General features: G+C 39.5%; 1 protein-coding gene across 5 annotated transcripts in view; it reads right to left on the reverse strand.

Moving 5' to 3' along the window:
• NSMCE2 (NSE2 (MMS21) homolog, SMC5-SMC6 complex SUMO ligase) overlaps positions 1 to 21,199 on the reverse strand; it is a 224,646-nt gene that overhangs the window by 139,839 nt on the left and 63,608 nt on the right. For all 5 annotated transcript variants that reach the window (XM_079902453.1, XM_079902454.1, XM_079902457.1 and 2 more), the window contains exon 4: positions 6,850 to 7,003. In XM_079902453.1, coding sequence (XP_079758579.1) covers positions 6,850 to 7,003 — 154 coding nt within the window. The remainder of the gene's footprint in view (positions 1 to 6,849; positions 7,004 to 21,199) is intronic.

Raw genomic sequence — 21,199 nt, forward strand, 5'->3', positions numbered from 1 at the left:
AAGAGCCAGCAAACTTAAATTTGTATAAACTTACTTAAATGTTCTAAGCAATCACACTAAAAGTGAGCATCCATTCCTGAGCATTATGCTGCTATTACAGCATTATGCCATAATATGCTGGTATTAAAATCTATGTATTACTGCATATACTATACATTTACACCAGCATATCACTATAATGGGTTATAAGCACAAAGTCATGTATGATGTCTTTTCTGAGTAATTTAAAAAATAAAGAATTTTCAAAGACAATAAAAGTTGTTAACCTTTGCTGCTGATTTTAGATCCCAACTCTATACATGCTAATTTTCTTCCTCTTCTTTTCTTCTTTGCTGATGACACAGTATTGAAGGGAAAAGAAGTTTTATCATCAGACTACCTTAACTAGGTTCTGACCCTCTTTTTCTAGTTGAATAATTCTGTTCTGTAAATATTACCTGAGCTCTGATTAGATGAGGAACAAAAGAAACAAAGAGATGAATAAGCAACTGTTCCTGCCTTAAAGGGTCTTGGGCTTTGGTTAACTGCCGGCCAGCAACACACGTTGTTTGGATAGACAGTTATGCTGTACAACAAAGAAATTTACAGGTTGAAGGGGATCAGGATTAAGTCAGGTTGATCAACACCTGGCGTAGTTTAAATGCATCCAACGGATTTCTAGGCACAACCCTTTTCCCTGTTGGCACCACCACCTTTGTTTCTTCCTCATCTCTTTCCTTCCAGGCTTCAAAACTCACACACAACTTCCCAATCTTCAAAGATGCTAATCTTTTCTATACCTCCACTGCTCACCTGCAAGTAGGTTAGGGACTCCCATACCTGGCCCCTCACCATAAAATCTCCACCCGCTTTTCAAGAGAATCCACTGGGTTTCTACTCCACATTCCCAAATGATGTCAAATACACATTCTGGCCTTACCTTGAAGTGTGTTGAAGCAAAACCATCCCTTTCTCTGAAGAAATCATAATCTACTGTTAATTGGCCAAATTAAGGCTGATGTCCCTCGTTAAGTGCATAACAAGGCACTGAAAAATGGTATTATGAGAAGGCAAAATCAAAGATCGCAAACTGAGTTTGCACAGTGTTTTTAAAATTTAGTAACTGAAAAATAATCAGCTAAGCTTCTGGGTTTTCCAAAAGAACCTGAAGATCTGGCAACACTGGGTCCACCCTCACTCATAGCAACAAGGGACTGGCACAGGTGGCAGCGGTCTCCTTTAAATACAGCCTACGCTCTCAAGTATATGACAGTTCTCCTGAAGACTCTTGTGACTATCAAGGATCCGTGCTATATACATTCCATGTGCCTAGACCTCAAGGAATACAGCAGTAGGCAAAACACGGAAGTGCCTACCCAATGGAACTACACTGCGGCTTTGAATAGATGCTGAAGGAAGGGGTAAGCAACCCATAAGGAACAGTAAAGTAAAGGTATTCTATTGTTCCTAAGAACTCCCTATCTAACGGGTTCCTTGAGGTGAATCCTTTTGTGAAGTGAATGGCCACTCCCTATTTTATCAGTTTTGAGAGCTATAACGAGCATGTTTCAAGTGAAGGTACATAGTTATTTTGTGAACCCATATAAATACAAGATTACAGTGTAAATTCCTGTGAACCCGTATAATTACAAGATTACAGTGTAAATTCCTATGTCTGTATAGATATATCCGGATACAAATATCATTATCACTGAAATTGATTTCTGAGTTTCACTCATGGATTCAAATATCTCTGTATCTTATATTCTGCATATCTCCTATATGACCTAAATATACTGTTAAATTTGTGGTGAACATCTTCAGATTAGCAAATTTGCATTAAAAAAGACATGCTCTTATAACTTTTTTTTTTTTTTTTTTTTTTTTTGGCGGTACGTGGGCCTCTCACTGTTGTGGCCTCTCCCATTGAGGAGCACAGGCTCCGGACGCGCAGGCTCAGCGGCCATGGCTCACAGGCCCAGCCGCTGCACGGCACATGGGATCCTCCCTGACCGGGGCATGAACCCGTGTCCCCTGCATCGGCAGGCAGACTCTCAACTACTGCGCCACCAGGGAAGCCCGCTCTTATAACATTTAAATGTACCATCAAAATTACATTTCATATTAATTTATTTTAATACTAAAGATCTCAGATTCACAGTAAACTCTATTTTGAACACAAAGTGAAGCCCTTAAACTGTAAGGGTTTCTAAGTATGAATTATTGTCAAATGCCCTCAATTTCTGCCTTGATGACCTACACTAAAGCTTCTGATGCCTGCTAATCATATAATGGGTAAATGAATAAAGGACGCCAAAAAGATTACGTGATGACTTGAGAAAGTGTCTGTATAGAGGTGCCTGCACATTCTAATTAAGTTCTCCTGATGTTAAAATTGCAGGAGACCATGAGTTGTAATAGTGTAAACTGTTTAGGTAAAAGAGGCAAGGAAGAGAGAACATTATGTGAACACATTGGTCAGATAAATGAAAATAATTTCATGTAACAAAGTCTGGTTCTGTCTGCCCTAAACCAAGTCATATTGTTTATTTTACAACTTGGGTTAGTAAGAACATGATTACCATTTAGGGAAGTAGTTTTCTGTGAAATTATTCCCTAGCTCATTTATCATCACCACCGCCAAGTATAAAAATTATCTTCAATCACAATCTCGATTTACATGACTCCAAGAATTAGAACTAAGAAAAATGGGTGGCACTGGTAGGGAGACCAGGCTACTTACTTATTAAGTGATTCAAACCCAGGTCTTCTGGCTGCTAAACTCATATTCTTTCCACTATGCTGTACTAGCTCTTTCTCAATAATAAAGTCTAAAGTAAGCTTTCAGAGTTTGCAAAGATCTACTATCTCATTTAATCTTGGTAATAATCCTGTGAAGTTGGGGCAACATAGTATCTCTAATACAGAGGACACTGGGTACCCAGGGATAAAATAATTTATGCATAGAAGATGGACTGAATGCCTGGCAATATCCATAAGATGCAAATAACTACTAAAAAACCTTACTGTGTGCAACTGAAGTATTTGACCTTTAGAGTACGCATATTCTTAAATGAGTACAATGTATCTGTTACCCTTATATTCTAGGGATGGTAAATACCAGATATCTGTACTGCTCCTCTTCTTTTCCACCGTAATCCTCCAGCACACTCTTTTCTGCTAGGCCCGAACCCAGCCTCAGAATCTTTTTGAACACACAGTTCCAGGCAGCCCCTATCAACTGACACAGATAAAATCTGCATTCCTATTCTGACTCTCTCCATTAGGGCCTACATTATATAATATTGTGAAATATATAATATTCTATAACATCTTACGGAAAAACCCAAAGGAACTTTTTGGCCAACCCAATACTTGTTTTTGACATTTTGTCTTTGCTTTTGATTGGATATTTGTTTTCATGGTTCTCACGTTATTTCACATTTGTATATATTGTCTTCTCCAGGTACCGGGACTCTACCTTATTTTGATCTCAGAGCACCAGCTGCAATGATTCATACACAGCAGGCACACAAGGTGTTCTGAATATACCTGAGACAAATGCATGGTATTTATGAAAAAAATCTGAAGTTAAAACAACAACAACAAAACAACAACAACAACAAAACCCTTCCCTTGTTTCTGATTTTAGTTTAGGCCAGGAGTTGGTAAACTTTTTCAGTGAAGAGCCAGATAGTAAATATAAGTTCTGTGGGCCAAATGGTCTCTGATGTAACAACTCACCTCTGCCATTATAGTGTAAAGCACCCACAGACAACATGTAAATGAATGAGTGTCTATATTCCAACAAAAATTTACTTATGAACACTGAAATCTGAATTTTATATAATTTTCACATGTCACACATTATTCTTCTCTTGACATTTTCCCCCAACAATTAAAACATATTAAAAAATAAAAACATTCTTAGCTAGCAGGCCATAGAAAAAGAGGGGGTAGGCTGGATTTGGCCGATGGGCCATAATTTACTGATCCCTGGCCTAAATCTGTGGTTTTCAAAGTGAGAACTTCAAGTGGTCTGCAAGATCCCTTCAGCAAGTCCAACTACCTGTATGTGAAGCCAGATTTTCTTTGTACGCTTCAACCAAAACAGTGTACAACAGACTGACTGCAGGAGCAAATACGAGGATCCAGCTGCCTTCCATTAAGCCAGAAACTGAAGAGATTTGCAAAAATGGAAAACAATGCCAATCTTCTCACTAATTTTTCTTTGTTTGGAAAATATATGAACGTTATGTCATAACGTTCTTTGTATTAACATGTAATGGGCATATGATCGATTTTTTGAAGTGGATTAATATTTTTTAAATTCCTCAGTTTTGATTTCGAATTAGATGCCAACAGCTATAACCCATGGAAACAAAAGCTGTCTGGGGGGCCCTCAGTAAACTGTCAGATGTAAGGGGATCTTGAGACCAGACAGTCTGAGAACCGGCTGCTGAGCTAGAGTGGGGTGAACGGATTCCTGCCGGCAGGGCCGCCTAGGCCGAGTGGGAGCACGTCCTTAGGTCAGGGCACCTGGCAGACGGCCTCATTTCAATCTCCTTCTCGACTTCCCCCACCTGAGAGTTTCCTGGCATTTCTTTCATTAAATCCTGATTTGGTAAAATTTAATCCCATACAATTTATGTCCTCGTAGAATAAATCTGGTGAAAATGTGGGGTGATTTTCATGAAAGAACTCTTCTGCTATGTGCAGACCATAAAAACGCTTTAGCCTTTGTCAAAATAGACAACTAGATGCAAGTATCTCTCCCTGGCTTGTCTTTTCCAATCTTTAAAAAAATTACTATCCTAATTCTTTGCCTTCAGAACACCTCTCAAAATAAACAGATTCACTGGCCTCTTTATAAATCACAGTCCCTTTGACTTGGCTCCACAAACACTGTAGGAGCCCGGTGCTAATCAGCATCCTCACTGGCGTTAAATCTAAAGAAAGGAAATCCAGTAGGCATGGTGCAAGCTTAATTGATAGCGTTAATAATAATAATGCACAAAAAAATCATATTTTGCAAGTAAAGTATACGCATCTTATAGGGCATCTTAAGAGAGTCTTAATATTTTGCTTGTTCTACCATTTGAGACTTTTTAAAAGACTACTGTAGAAGAAATAAAAGGGAAAGCTGTCTTAATTCTAGTGTTATCATATGTAAGGAAACCTTACATAAGGGAGCTCTTCTTTCAATATAAGTTTACTCTGTCGTAAGTTTTAACTGTCTAGACAAATGATGTATATACTGCTGGCCTGGGGAAACCTCTCCCTCACCCCCCATTTTAGAGAGAATTAAAGAAACAGTAACTATAATTCCAATAATAATCATTTTGTTGAATTATATATCCTTAATTATAAAGTGTTTTCACGTGAGCATATGATTCTAAAGATCTTTATAGTTTTCTCTTATGGAATAGTAACTTTGTAAACAATAACAAAGTGGGAAGAAATTTCTATTTTTGGGTATTTGTCCTTTAATCTGTATTATAAAATATCTAAAAAAATCAAGAATTATGATCAGATGGATGCTAAATCTGCCATAATTTGTGATTACTGGCTCCAAGTAGAAAAATAAAATACATTTGGCTATTTTGACCAAGACCAAAACTTCAATTCCCTAGCATCTTAAGACCAGAAAGGCACTAACAAATTATTACCTGTTTGGGGGATTATTACCCATTTGGGGTAACAGTGCAAATTATATTAGGGAGATTTTGGTAGCTGTGTTGTTCAATGAAGAACAAAAAAATGGATTTAAAATGTGGGAAAAAGTGCTTACTGTTTAAATCTACAGTAAAAGCAAAAGTCTCATCATGATTGCAAAACATTCCAAATTGTGAAACTTAAGTTATTTGTAAAATAGACAAAAGTAAAGCAGCTTCCTCAGTCATTTTTTGAGATCTCAGCATCAATTTAAAGAAAATGCTTATATTTAAAAGAAAGCCTATTTCAAAATATGAATCCCTATACTAAGTACAAATATGAACACGAAGTAAATTTATATATCATGCATTTCTGTTCCATGTGTATGCACAAATGAAGGTGATATGAAACTAAAGTTTTAAAAAAACTTTATTTGCCTCAATTCTTTAAGGAATAAAAGAGCCTCAAACCTAAAAGAAAGAACAACAGTTGATGCTAATGTAAAAACAATAAAATTACATAAAATTGTTACGTGGACTATATGGAAAAAGACGGGGGGAGAAAAGGACATATGTACTTCACTGTATAGAAAATATATATTTCTGCCCACACTGTCTACAAGATTTTTTGGGTACAACTAATAATTTTTTCCACTGTCATTTTTAAATCAAAATTATGTTCATTAAAAACCTGAGTATAATAAAGTTTCTTAGGAAGGCAACGAATCCAAAGCTCACATGGAATTTATACTACCACCAAGACAGAGGGATCAGGAGAATTCTGGTCTCATATTTGAGAAGACACTGCTCCTGCTACTCTAAAACAGCAAAACTAGAATCAAGGTATGGTTGTTTTAAAGCTTGGCACAGCAGTTTAAAATGTGAAAAAACACCACCGTTATTTTAATAAAATAGCTTTCAGTTTTATTTTCCCAATTCCCTCCCCAGCAGTGGGACAATAACAGTGTAACTTTCTCTACCTGCTGGGGAGTTTTCTTAGCACTTTGTGGAAACTGTTGGTTTTCAGAAATGGGCAGGCTGATGTGAACCAAAGTTAGACCAAATACAGAATTGCAACAACAATACAAAAGCAATTTAGAAAGAGGATCAAGCCAAGCAGATAAGCGAACTCTATAAAATCAGATTTCTGGGACTGTTCATCCAGTCAGTTCCCTAATTTCAAAAAGCCAAACCAAAGCAAAGCATGCTGACTTACATTGCTTCTTTAGTTCTTTCAGCTGTTGTTTAAATTGTGTAAATTTCTCATTATTTTGAAAGTCTGCGTCAGAATTCTTATTCTGTAAAGCCGAAAACTTCTCCTCCACTAATAATTTTAGATCGGGTATTTCTTCTGGACGCTTTTCTTTTACCTGAGGAAGACAATAAAGTTACTTTAGTTAAAAGTTAACAATGACACAGTCTTGTAACAGTACTTTTCTCTCATTTCATTCAAATAAAAGTACAATGAGGTAGAAAACAGAATTCCCCCCAACAGAGAACCAGAAACGCTGGGACTTGTTCCAGAACAGACTGCTAGTGAACAGCAGAGGGAATCATTCATCCCATCCCATAGTTTCCTTTCTTAAGCTATGCCTTCAATTGCCCTGCTAGCTTGCTGCGTCCAGACAACTGCTGGGGAAAAATTTCACACCAGTGCAACTGTGTCCTCCACCTTCACCAGAACTTGACCATGATGGCTCCTTCCTTTTACTTAGGTCTGTTCAGTCCCCTCTCCTTCCTCCCGAGGGCTCATTCCATCCTTCATTCTCTTCAGCACTCCTCTTCTCTGGCCCCTGGTCCCAGCAGGTGAGTGTGGCTCCTACTTCACAAAACAGGTAAGATTTCAACCTTAAACTTCCACCACCTGCTGCCACAAGGAAAAAGTGCCCCTATTCTGTTCAAGGCTAAACTCTCAATCTTTATTCTTTTTTACCCCTCACAATATTTTATTATAAATTTTTCAAACAGGCAAAAACGTGGAAAGAATTGTGCTCTACCATTCAAAGTCAAAAGACGATCTGCAAGCCCTCTGCTTCGATTAGCTTTTGTCATGGAGGAAAGAATTAGATAATCTTCTTTTGTTCAATTGCTATGCATTTTAATTAGCTGAATCGAAAATGAAAATTAAGCACGAAACCAAAATGCCTAAATCCATATTTAAAGTACAGAGTGTAGGAACTGTCTACTCATTGTACTGATGAAACTCAACCAGTGCTGGATCCACCATCAAAGAGAGGTGTGAAAAAACATGGAGAGGCCTTAATGACAAGTTATACGTAATTAAAAATCTAAACCAAGTCCTGTAAGCCTAAAAAACCAATAAAGCTCAGTCTGGCTAGAGAAGGTAGAAAGACAATTTAATAATGCCTTATATCTCAAGAATAAGAGCTATTATACGCGGTGACTGGCTATCCTCTGCCTCTACACTGGACAGAACAAGTTCAAGATAGCAGCATGAAGAGGTCAGAGTAGATAGATACAGAAAATAAATTATGAGTTTTTAGAAAAGAATTATGGGCTCTCTTTCTGGATTTATAAAATAAAGTCAACTCACATCCACCTGAGATGTTAAGGGGGACATCACAGGCAGGCATACAGGTGAACCTTCTCAAGGTCTTCGATCAGTATGAAATTATTATTTAAGCTGCAATGGTCAGAGAAGATCTGATCTGAGCAGATTATCAACAAATGCAGATGTTCTCTTCCAACAAAGTCTCTAACCCACTCAGCATACTTCATTTCCTTCGTTCAACTACACCACAGCTGAGGAGCTGGGCAGAAGAGTGCAGGGTTGAGGGATGGAGAGGGTAGGCATTTTGAGGTTGACAACACAGCAACCTGAAGTATGACTAGGAAAACCTGAACACACCAAATTTAGTGATTCAGAGTACTTTCTCCCCCCACAGCAGAACCTCGAGAGAACTGCTCTAAAGTACATAAAATTCACTGCGGCAAATATCTTCTCTGGAAACTTGATGCTGCAGCTGGCATAGCTATCCATTGCAAAGAGAACTTACTGTACTCTAGCTATCAAAATGAGAGCCTGGAAAATACTAAGCTCACTACCTGTTTAAATCAATGCAATAAATGGGGATTAAACTATATTTTTAATGGTTTCCTGCTTCGTTTGTATCTTCAAGATAAATAGATACATAATCCCAAAAGGGGAAAGAAAAAAGCCATTCTTTGAGTAGTTAGTTGATCATAAGTGTTACCTAGCCTGGAAAAGGTAAGGATGGCCCTCTTCTCCTAGGACAAATGTAAAATACCTCAAAGAAATTTGAGATGGGAGGAGAGGATCTATTAGATCCTCAGTCCATCGCTTTCCTACGGATAAAGTTCCTAGATACAAGACACAAAACCTCAGTTTTAAGTCACTGGGTGTATTAGTTTGGTAGGGCTGTCATAACAAAGTACCACAGACCAGGTGACTTAGACAACAGAAATTTATTTTCTCATAGTTCTGGAGGCTAGAAATCTGAGACCAAGGTGACAGCAGGGTTGGCTTCTTCTGAGGTTTCTTTCCTTGGCTTGCAGATGGCCAGCTTCTCCCTGTGACACGGTCTTCCCTCTGTATCCAAATATTCTCTTCTTAAAAGGACCAGTCATTGGATTAAAATGAGACACCCCCATGACCTCATTTTAACTTTCATTATCTCTTTAAAGACCCTATGTCCAAACACATCCTGAGATATTAAGGGTTAGGACTTCAACATAATGAATGTTGGCGGAACACAGTTCAGTTCATACACTGGGCTAAAGAATTTTGAAAACAGAATTTTAAAAATAGCTTATAACATCTTATGGAAAAACCCAAATGAACTTTTTGGCCAACCCAACAGATTGTTAATCTTTACACCATTATAATTTTTAAATGATAGACACTACTGAGAAGTAAACTTATTGGACACCATACTTAGAGAAAGAATTTAATACTGCCCTGGGGAGAGAAAAGGTCATGTTTTTAAGTACTACCTACTTACCCAGTGAGTGCCCTCTCCATGCTAAGCTTTGTAGCTAAACAGGAGAGAGGACCAGAAAAGTTGGTTGGGAGTAGGGTGGTGAATAGCTTTGGGAGCCAGGCTATGCACATGAGGCCTGACCTGATAGGCAGCAGGGAAAGACACTAAAATATTCTAAGGAATAAAGTAATAATACAATGAGAAATTTCTTTCTTTCTTTTTTTTAATGACGGCTGTAGTTAAAGCATAGAGGATGCACTAAGATAGGAAGGGAGAAAGAAGTTATTGGACTATGTTAACTAATGGTAGAGGGGCAGGCAACTTGACCAAACTGTAACACTATTTTTGAAGCAGAATCGCTGAGTCATTTTGTGAGAGGAAGACAAGAAACTGATAATGACCTCAAGATTTTTAACATTTAATATGGGCAACTAATTAAATTTAAAATGAGAGCATGTGAAAAAAGAGAAGAGAAATGCAAAAGGACCTCTTAAGGAAAAAAAAAAAAAAGAGCAAAGAAGAAAACCAGGAGTAAGGCATGCCAAGAAGAAAGGAAAACAGAAAATTCCTTAAGAGACGCTTGTCCTTTGGAAAAAATGATGCAAGAGAGCTTAAGTAAGATAAGGGCTAAAAAAGAAACCACTGGATTTAATTACCAGGTACTTGGTACACTGCACTGGAACTATTTATCTGTTTCAACCTACTAGCTTGCAAAGCTTCTCTCGGGCAAGGATTATTTCACTGGTGCCCAGTGTACTATCTGTTGTACAGTAGGTGCTCAAATGACCTTGATGAACTAGTGAATTACAGGGACACCAAATTCTACTGTAGTGACATGAGAAGAGGGACTAACGGAGTTACGTGTGAGCAAGTGAACAAAGTCTGGCAGCAAAGGAAGGAGAAAGAGATGGGAAGCAGATCTTGGGAAAGAGACAGCAAAAGACACTTGTTTATTTGTACAGAGGTCAACAGTAGCTTGGAGTGAAGCTGACATGATGGAGGAGAAAGAACATGTACCTCAGGATCAGGCAGGTCTGGGTCCCTAAGCTGTGGATTTGGGGACAGTCCTTCTAGGCCTTGGGTTTCTCTCACTTCATTAGGAATCAGGAACACCCGTGTCAGTGCCATGGAGACTTAATTACACCATGTTTGTGTTTAACTCGGTACACAGTAGACATTAAATTTTCTTACTCTTTCCTTCCAACTTTAGCATAGAGCTTTCAACATGTTTGTGGACTGAGAAGCAGCCAGTGGGGAAACACAAATCAGAAACACTAAGAGAAAGCAAGTAACAGATTTCATTTGAGAAAATCCTTCAAGTACTAGGGCAAAAACTAGAGAGGGGAGAAGACCAGCTGCGAAAGCACAACAATAGTCTTTACCAGAGCTCATAAATGCCCACAAGGTTGGACACGCAAGGATCTGAGGAAACCCCCAAGAAGTGTAGGACAACAGGCAGTGGTGTGGACCATGTCAAAGTAGCCGGCAACAGCCCCAGGTGAGAGGAAGCCGCTGCACAGCTCCGGGTCACTGCTGCCACGTGAGAGAGCATGCCCAGGTTTCTAAAGAAAAGTTACAAATCTAGATTTCTGTGACACCTATTTTTTTTTTTTTTTTTGGGTCTCTAAAACAATGTATAGTCCAAACAATACATCAGCCTGAAGCCAGGAGTTTGAAACCTCTGTTTAGCGCAAACAAGATATTTTGGACATAAAAAGCAAAGTACTATTGTGATCCACAATCTTTGGAGGTTTAGTGCAATTCCCAGACTTCTACTTTAGGAATGAAATATGGTCCTTTCAAATAGGACAGAGAAGAATGGGAAGGATGGGTGTGGGGAAGAAAGGGGAAAGTAAGGATTCCATTCTGACATGCTAATCCCAAGTATTAATGAATAACTTGGGCTCTAGACTTGAGATTAAAAATTAGGCTCTTTGCTAACTGAATGACCTTAGAAAAGTTACTAAATGCATCTAACCTTAATTTCCTCACTTGTAGATAGAACATAATGACAGTATTTCCCTCACAGTGTTGTGGAGAGGAAGAGATGGGATGAAACAATACAGCACTGATGAGCTATCTGTCACAGAGAACAGTCAATGAGGAGTAAGTGTTATTGTTGTGTTTATAATTATATATATCTCCAGGGTGGCTGGATATCCAGGCCCGCAGCTCTGTGGACTGACATGAACACCCACGTGGAGAAATCAGGGTATGGATTTTAATGGAAACCATGGAAATGAATGGGATTACCAAGGAGATGAAATAAACAGAAACAAAATAAAAGTAAAGAGAGAACTCTGGAGAATATCACATTTATGGGATAGCTAGAAGAGTCTAGAAAGAAAAAGTGTAAGAGTTAAGAAGACAACCAAAAGAAAGTGTCCCAAAAGTCTAGGACATTTCAAGATCTGCCAGATGCTGCACTGAAGTCAAGCTAAATAAGGATTGAGAAGTGTCCGTTGGACTCTATGATTGGCTCACTGAGGACTTTAGCAAGAGCCCAGATGCACACGCACAAAGTGCTGACTCCAAAATATGCAGATTTTTGTTGAATGAATTGTTTCAAAAACATGGAGCAGTGATAGGACAGAACACACAGATCGCCAAATGTTCCAGAGACTCTCCAACTAACTGCTCAGTTTGAGCTCAAAATCACTGTGAATGTTTAGCTGCATTTAACAGGAACCCAACACTCCTGTGACTGCAGTATTTCTCTGACGTCAGCAAAGGAAGGCAAATCACAGAGCTGACTGTAACAATGAAGTCAGACCTGTGGTGGCTCTGTCCCTATGAACAGAGGCTCAATGTTTTAGGAAAAGAAATAATGGTAGGAACTAATGGCAAACTTGGTCCTTACCCATACTGAAACTATGTATTATTTTCAACATGCTTTAAAATAAAATTTTTAATAATTATATGATGATAATACACTTCATTTCTTTCAAACAATATTGTACACATATGCAATTACTCAAAGTGTATTATTTTATTGCCACAGGGCAAAGTCAAGGTCTCCTCCTCCAGTTATCATTATTGCCTGATAGCTATTATTTCACTGGGAGGGGAGATCACAGGAGCTAAGGATATTAAATGGGCTGAGTCATTCATACACTTTTGAATCATGTGAGAATCTAGTATAAAATTAGTCACTCTTGTAACTGAACCAAGACTCAGATGGATTTACTCTCTCCAGAACAGCCACTGTTAGATGTTTAGCTCCCAAAATAACATATACCTGATGATTTACATTTTGGAAATCACACAGCCTTTAGAAGTTTATTATAGGTACATAAAAGAGAGAAGCACTATGCTTCGTACGTTAAGTATTCCAAGTTCCAATTCATAGTCAGTCTGATCTAAGGCTATGGGACCTACTTTCATGGGAATCCAGAGAGAATTGCCTCAGCTGGTCCTAGAACATTCATTCAACAAATATTTAGAGCCCCAACTGGGTACCAGGCATTATGCTAAGCACTGAGACATTTATGGAGGTTGGCCCACACTTACGACACACCACCAACCCAACTGGTCATACACAGGGTAAATTTATATAGGCCAACACTGTCTCCACCTTTATATAGCAAAAAAACTTGGAAAAGTTTTCAATGAAAGACATGTCCAGGCTAAGAATCATTATGCTTTCACTGACTATAACCTAATTGCAATGGAGACACATTATATTTTCTACAGAGTTTACTACACTGCCTTTGCCCTGTTAAAAAAAAAATACATATATCACACACGCTAATGATGACCAGCATGGATTATACCCTTCATCTCATGCCCGTTTCTGTTGTCAGTTGCACAATCTGCACTGAACTCTGTTGGACCCAGTTATTTGTAGTTGAGTGAGTTTCCTAGTGCCATTATATAGTTTGACTTCTGACAAAAACAGCAAAGAGGGAACACTTCCTCGTTGAACATTATGACACACTGAATGCACTTCTCAGTTTGCCAAGGTGTTGTAATACACCATTACTGGGCAGCGGCCAACCAGACATGGAAACATCTTTCCTCTTTCAAGCCTTTCAGAAAAAAATTGAAAACGAATAAACTTAAACCTGTGAGAAAGTGCCATTGGTCTAGTTCTAATGGACCAGTCCTATTGGAATAGACAGTTGTCTAACAGATGGCAGTTGAATGAGGCAACCTGCCATCTATGTGCATCTGTTACTAAACATTTATGCCGTTGAAAATTACTCCAATAATTTCTCATGGCACCAATCCCACTATAAGATTATGACCAACAGGAGTCGCATATTTATACAGTACAGTAACAGGATTCCCATATTGGGGAGGATGGGCTGGGGGCAAAGGAACCAAACTTCTGATTTGTCTCTCTGGGCTTTGTTGCTGTTGTTGTTTGCTCTTTCTTTCTTTCCTTCTCTGGGCAGAATTCATAGAAATATCCATTATTTATTTATTTATTCATTTATTCATCCATTTAATAAATATTTACCAAATGCCTACCACATGCAGGCATTGTGCTAGGCATTGGAGATTCAACAGTAAACAGCCTAACCTGGTCCCTGTTGGTCTCATGGGGTTTGGGGTATAGTGGAGTAAAACAGTACTATTCAAAGAGTCAAACAAATACACTATCACCAGCTGTGAGAAGTGCTGTGAAGGAAACGTATTAGATGGTAGGAGAGCATGTAACCACAGAAATATAGAGGACATCATTTCATAGGCAATCTTTTTAGGCACTGCTCTATTTAAACACAGGTCATGCTGAGGGGAGGGTGAGATGAGGATTTTTTATTGTTGTTATTAACAAGCACTTTGCAATTGCACAAAATCTTTCATCTGAGTGGTTCAAAGCCTTATATACCCAAGTGTCATTATCCCAATTTGACAGATGTGAGGAACGGGCAGCTCACAGGTTAAGCGTCTTGCCCAAGGTCATACTGAGTCAGTGACAGATGGCTGCAACTAATTCAAACCCCCTTTCTTTCTTTTTTTCCCTGGGGACTTGCACATTTGGGACCTGTCTAGAGTGGGGGGAGCGAGGGAGGGGGAGGGGCAGAGGACTGTTTGAAGAGAATGAAAGAATGAATAGGGGCAGTCAAGCTCCAAGCGGGGGCCCTGAATTAGCTAACTGATTTTACCACATTTCCTTACAAACAATAGTGCAGTCACAGGGGACTGGTTCCAGGAGACCCCACATATACCAAGATCTAAGGATGCTCAAGTCCCTTAGATAAAATGGTACAGCATGGTCGGTCCTCCCATTTTGCAGGTTTCCTTTCCGCAGATTTAACCAACTGCAGATGGAAATTTTGATCCACGGTTGATTGAATCCAGGTTGCGAAACCAGTGAATACAGAGAACCAACTGTGTATTTATTGAAAAAGATCTGTGTGTAAGTGGACTCTTGCATTTCCAACCCCTGCTGTTCAAAGGTCAACTGTACATTTCCTGAATGCTTACTATGACTGGCACCTGCTAAGCTTGACATCATCATCTCAGTTGATAATCCCAACACCCCTTGGAAGTTTGTTAGAAATTGTGTTAGAAACTCCCTTTCAACTTAACTTTGCTTTGCATGTGCCTCCAAGTACCAACTCAGAATGAACTTTTATACCTCATCTTAATTTTATGAAAACATACTTGACTTCAGGCAGATATCCTCAACCTTCAGTGGTCATTTGTTAGCTCTCACATGAAAAGATACTTATTCTGAAATTTGGAATTGCCTTTCCTGTCCACCAAGCCTCTGTCATCTACAGAATTACTCAATGCCTTATTTATCATTATGGTATCTCACTCAAGATTTGAGAATAAAAAGTACAGCAATGGGTTGATGCTAATAGGATATACTGGTCTCACCAAGTACCCCATTATCCAGAAAGATGATCTCCTAAAATGCTAAATCATCTACTGAAGATTCAGTTCCAGTGCTGCCTGGGAGACAGTGCCTCATGAGGTTAATGTCCCACAGGATGCCTGTAACCAGTGAATAATATGTGACATTGTTTCTCTGATAGTCAGAACACATGGACCTAGGAACCAAGGGATGAAAGTAGAATGAGTTGTAAATCTTCTCCCCCTCATCACACCTAATGACCAACTTGCATTTTTTCTCCCATGGCTGCAACTCGAGTTCTGCTGGTCTAATAGTCTTAGTACTCAAGAGAAGAATGATTTCACCAAGGGACTCAACAATGCCTTCACTGATTTGGAAACTTAAACAGCAACCTAGCAATTTTGAGCTTCTCATGACACTGACTAGACAGACAAAAAGTGAGGTTACAGAACTGGTTGGGGCACTGAATCTGAATTATCAAGGGTAAACAGGATTGCTGCTACAGAGTGAGGAAAAGGAGGTGTGCATCTGGAACCTGGTTTTGCCATGTCTAGTGGTAAAAAATAATGAAAGTCCGTAACAACTCCATACAGGTAGAACCATCAAGAACACAGATATCCCAGGAATGAAAGCCTAGGTGTTATAGCCAGATAAAAACCTACCTCATTCAGGAGTTGGTTGACGGTGAACATGAAATGGGTATTGGAGAAGGGAGTTAAAATGCCAACTATGGTTCAGGACCAATAGGAAAAGCTAAGTATCCCGTCATATTTCTTCCTTGGTCTGACATGTACATATTTATGTTTTTAACTAATTTCTCCCTTTCCTTTCCTCCTAACATTTTATAAAAAGTAAGCTGGTGGCTCACTAGTTACAGAGTACCATAATGGAACAGTATGGACATAAAGGAGTAAGTGTGGCCCAAATATCCTAGACTTGGAAACAGTAACTTAAGACGTTACATCTTTCCCCCTTTGGGGGGAAGACAGAGCATATTTTTCTCTTTTATGAGAGAGGGCTGCAATATGTTAGTAGGAAGCATTTTCTTGTTGCACGGTTTGCAAGATTAATAAGTCTGGAAGGAAACTGTATACAGAGGCGGAGCAGCCATACTGGTCTAGAATCTTTTGAACCTTTCCTCTGTTTGGGCAATTTCCCACCTTATGAGTGATAACCTCACTGGGGCAGGAACCAGAAATGCACTTTCTCAGCTTCCCTGAAACAAGAACACAGACATGTCAACTTGGCCCTTGGCCTGTGGGACTTCAATTCTTGAGAATGACATGAAGGAGGTGCCTTGGAACCAGATTACCTAAGGATTTAACCTTTAAATCCCAGCTCTGCCTCATACAAGCTGTGAAAACTTGGGCAACCTCTCAGAAACTTGACCTCCCCCTCTATAACTCTACCAAAGTCTTTGCATTTCACGAATGCTAAATGGATTAATGCACTTAAAGAATTTAGAGCTTTGAAACGCAAATACGGTAGCCACTAGCCACATGTGGTTATTCAAACCTAAATTAATTAAAATTAAATAAAATTTAGTTCCTCACACTGTCACATTCCAAGGGCTCAAAAGCCACACGTAGCTAGTGGCTACCTTTTTACAGTGCAGATATAGAATATTTCCATTATCGCAGAAAGTTCTACTGACAAGTGTTGACTTATAGAATACTTCCTGGCACTCAGTAAGCACTCAAATGATAATTGCTCCTATTATTAATAACTAGCATTGCTATCATTATTATTATTTTACATTACATCCCCAGAACTTATTTATCTTACACCTGAAAGTCTGAGCACTTCTGAGCACTTTCACCCAATCCCCCTCCTTCATCCCCTCCCCTCGCCTCTGGCAACCACACTATCATTATTATCACAATAGCAAGTTTAAGATACAGCTGAATTTAAAATCTAATGGATAACCAATTAATTCTTCTAATAAGAATTAGCGGAGTATCAGTAGCAACAACTGCTCTCAATTTATAGTTTATTATGGGCAAGGTACTGAGCTAAGCACTCCACAGGGATATTTTATTTAATCTTCCCCAAACAAACAAACAACCTGAGTGGTAAGAACATCCCTATGTTACAGATTGGGAAACTGAGGAAAGGAGTGGTGTAACTACAAGCACTGGAAATGCTCATCAGTATGGGATCTGGGACTCGCTGGATTGGCATGTCTGCAAAACTACTAAATCCATGACAACTTCTTAGACTTCACTACAGAGTTACTGAGTGCCCACTAGGGGTCATGCACTGCGCTAGATGCTGGGAATACAGTGGTAAACAGAGACCAAGGCTCTGCCCTCACAGACTTTTAGTTCTAGTTGAGAAAAACAGTCAGAAAAGATATAATTAGCTGGATGGTAATAAGTGCTATCGAGAACAGTTAAACAGGGTGGGGTAGGTGAGTTCCTGTATGATGGATGGTTAGGGAAGGCTTCACTGAAAAGATGACACTGGAACAGAGACCTGAAGAAAATTAAAAAGGGCAGGGTGGAGTGGTAGGAGATGAGGTCAGAAGTGAAGATGGAGTAAGGGGGCCAGGCCAGGGAGGCCAACGTGGGGCCTTTAGCCTCTAGGCTAAGAGAGATGGGAAGGTTTTGAGCAGAGGAGTGAGAAGACCTGGTTTTCTTTTTTATAGGATCACTCTGGCTATTATGATGAGAATAGATTTTAGGGGAGGAAGGGCAGAAGCAGGAGACCAGTTAGAAGCAGACCAGTTAGTAGGCTACTGCATTCATCTAGGCAAAAGGAGACAACGGCCCACATTAGGGTAGCAAGACGTAGCAAGTAGCAAGAGGTGGTCAGATTCTAACTATATTTTGAAGGTAGAAACAATAGGCTTTATTGATGAACTGGATATGGGCTGTGACACATTAAGGAACTTAGGACAACTCTGGGTTTGGCCTCTCTAGATGAAATGGTACAGTTGCCATTTCCTGAGATGGGGAAGTCTGGAGGAACAGCTGGTTTGGGAAGGTTAAAAGTGAAATGCCTATGGGAATGAAATGAAGTGGGAATGAAAAGGAGACAGCTGTATATCTGAGACATGGTTTTGGAGAGACGATAGGGTTATAGTTAACAAATGCTATGAAAAACGACTAAGTGTTTGGTGTTATGAGAGCACAAGATACATTTGGCGAACAGAGACCGGGTGATGTCAGGGAGGGCTGTTGAAAAAGAGCTAGACTAAGTTTATGAAGGGCAGGAAGGAGTTACCTATTTGAAAGTGAGAGAAGAGCACTCCCAGCAGAAAGAATAATGTGTACTAAGCCCAGAAGCAAGAGAACATGCCAAGAACTAGCATAAAAGAATGGTAAAAAATGAGGCTACCAAGTTAAGCAGGGTTACAGACCAGGTAAAGACGTCTGAATTTAATCCTGAAAGTAATAAGGAATAAGTGAAGAGGGCAGAGTTGTGAAAAAGGCAGGCAAAATAATCAGATTTCCAATTCAGAAACAGTTTTTGGGCTACTAGCTAGAAAACATACTAGAAGAAAGCAAAACTTCATGCAGCAAACTATTCATGGGAGAGTGGAGATTGTGAAAATGGGGATGAGGCAGGCAACCTCATTTGAGAATCAGTAAAATCTGGTGATGGAATGCGAGCTATGAGGAGCTAGGAGAAGGGAGGATAATAACCAGGTTTCTGATGTGGGCAACTGTGGGGGAGGATATCGCCATTTCCTCAGTTACAGAATCTCAGAAGAAAATCAAGGGGAAAACTCTCTGAGTTGCTGAATTTAAGAAGCACACTGAAGCGAGAGATCAAATAGATGATTGAATTCATGTGTGTGATTCTCAGACTCATGCTCTGGAATGGAAATAAGGATTTGGGACTCGGCAGCACAAAGACAGTAATTCAAGTTAAAAGCTCAAGAAGAGAGCGCAAAGAAGACAAAAGAGTCAAAGAACAGGTAGGAATACCAAGATTTTATGGCTGGAGAGGTGAAGCAGGGTCCACCGGCAGACTCTGGAGAAGTGGCCGGAAGCAAGAAGAAAAGTCAGGCGTGTGTTGTCATGAAAGTTAAGGGAACATAACAATTCGAACAGGAGGGAGTCCTCCATAATAGCAAAGTCAAATAAGGGAATGACTGAACAATGTCCTCTGGATTTTTCACCAGGTTTGTAACCTAGGGCCATTCCCTCAACTCATTCAGCCTCAGCTTCCTCATCTACACAAGACAAGAATGTTATGGTACCCACCGTTCCCAGCTGTTGTGAGGATACATGGTGATGCATACAAGGTACCTAGTACAGTGTTAAACACACTAGGCACTTAAAAGAAAAAAAAGCTCTATTCTCAGTGCACCACGTCTTATGTGATGTCAGACAGGCAGGGCAAGGTAACAAGGAGACAGGGGGTTGAAAGCTTGAAGCCACATGGAACCAATGGCCTCGGAGTGCACTGTGCATTTTGAAAAACAGGAATGGGGAGAAAAGAACTACAGTCTTTTTCCTTTTCTTCCTCTCCTCTCCCAATGTTTCCTTTCTCTGCACTAAATGCAGTTTATAAATGCAGAAATTCCTGAGAGCCTGTCAAAGGGACCTTTTAAGCATACCTTAGTATTTACACAAAGAACTGTGTTCAGTGTCGATATTTACCACAATCGTCATGAGTTTGTGACACAGACGTTATATTCTTAAGAAGGGTGGCTTAAACTCAGGAGCAGTCCCCAAATAAATAAACGAATAAATGCTCTGTAGAAACTAAATCTATCGATTAGTGATTTCAAAATTTCTTCCAACAGTTTTTGACACGATAAGCCAGGTAATGTTTATCAAATGAAATATTCTAAGTACATGATTAAGGAGACCTTTGGACAACCAAACTGACTTTCAGGTTAGTTTCGACACTGACAAAATGATAGTCAAGGAGAAGTTTCCCAGATGGCGTATACTTTACTGTCAAGGATTAAGGTTCTACCCTTTCTTGCTCTCACCTCCTCAAGGACATGGAACTGGGAAAACGGTCCCAATGTTTGCTTCTCTAATGGGAAAAACATGTGCTTTACAAAAATGAATTTCACTGATTTTTTTTTCATATCTAAACTATTCCCACCCTTCTAGCATAATTCCTTTCAAAACCTCTTTGCTTTAGGACTGACTTAGCAATTCTCTCAATGCAGTTCTCAATGCACAAAGCCTGTATTATATAGTCCCTCCCCTACCTGCTTATTTTCTGTTACATCCATCAAAATCAAGGCTCCTAAGGAAAGTCCTAACTACTGGGGATCTTGATTTTCTTATACTCATTTAGATAAACTTTTCCATTCAGCTCAGCAGTGGTTGGTGATACTGAAGCTTATTTTGCTTTAGAATCTGAACAATGAAAGAAGTATCTCTTGCTCCAGTCTGTGTGTGTGTGAGTGTGTGTGGAGGGGAGATGATAGGGGAAGGGATATACACACTTGGTGCTCTCTCTCCTGAAGAAAGCAAAAGACCTGGGAGGAGAACGGGGCAGCAGTGCTCCGTTTCGTGGAGCATTCGAGACCAGAAGACCAGCCTTTGGCACCTAGGCCATTGAGGAGTACCCAACCCATCACACACTCACTGACGTGAGGACAAGAAGAACTTCTCTCTCACGTTCCATGTCTTTCCTGGGTCCTCCAGTAACTCCCTCCATGAACTAGAGGATCTGAATAACCAAAGGAACAAATTCACCATTTCTGTTGTAACCAAAGAGAAATGCTAATTGTTTTCTTCCCTCTGTTCTTGCCAAGTTTCCATCAGAAAACCCATTTAATGTGACTATAGGGCCTGAAAAAGAAAGAAGCAAAATATCTATTT

Source organism: Stenella coeruleoalba (assembly GCF_951394435.1).
Source record: "Stenella coeruleoalba genome assembly, chromosome: 17".
Classification (NCBI taxonomy): domain Eukaryota; kingdom Metazoa; phylum Chordata; class Mammalia; order Artiodactyla; family Delphinidae; genus Stenella; species Stenella coeruleoalba.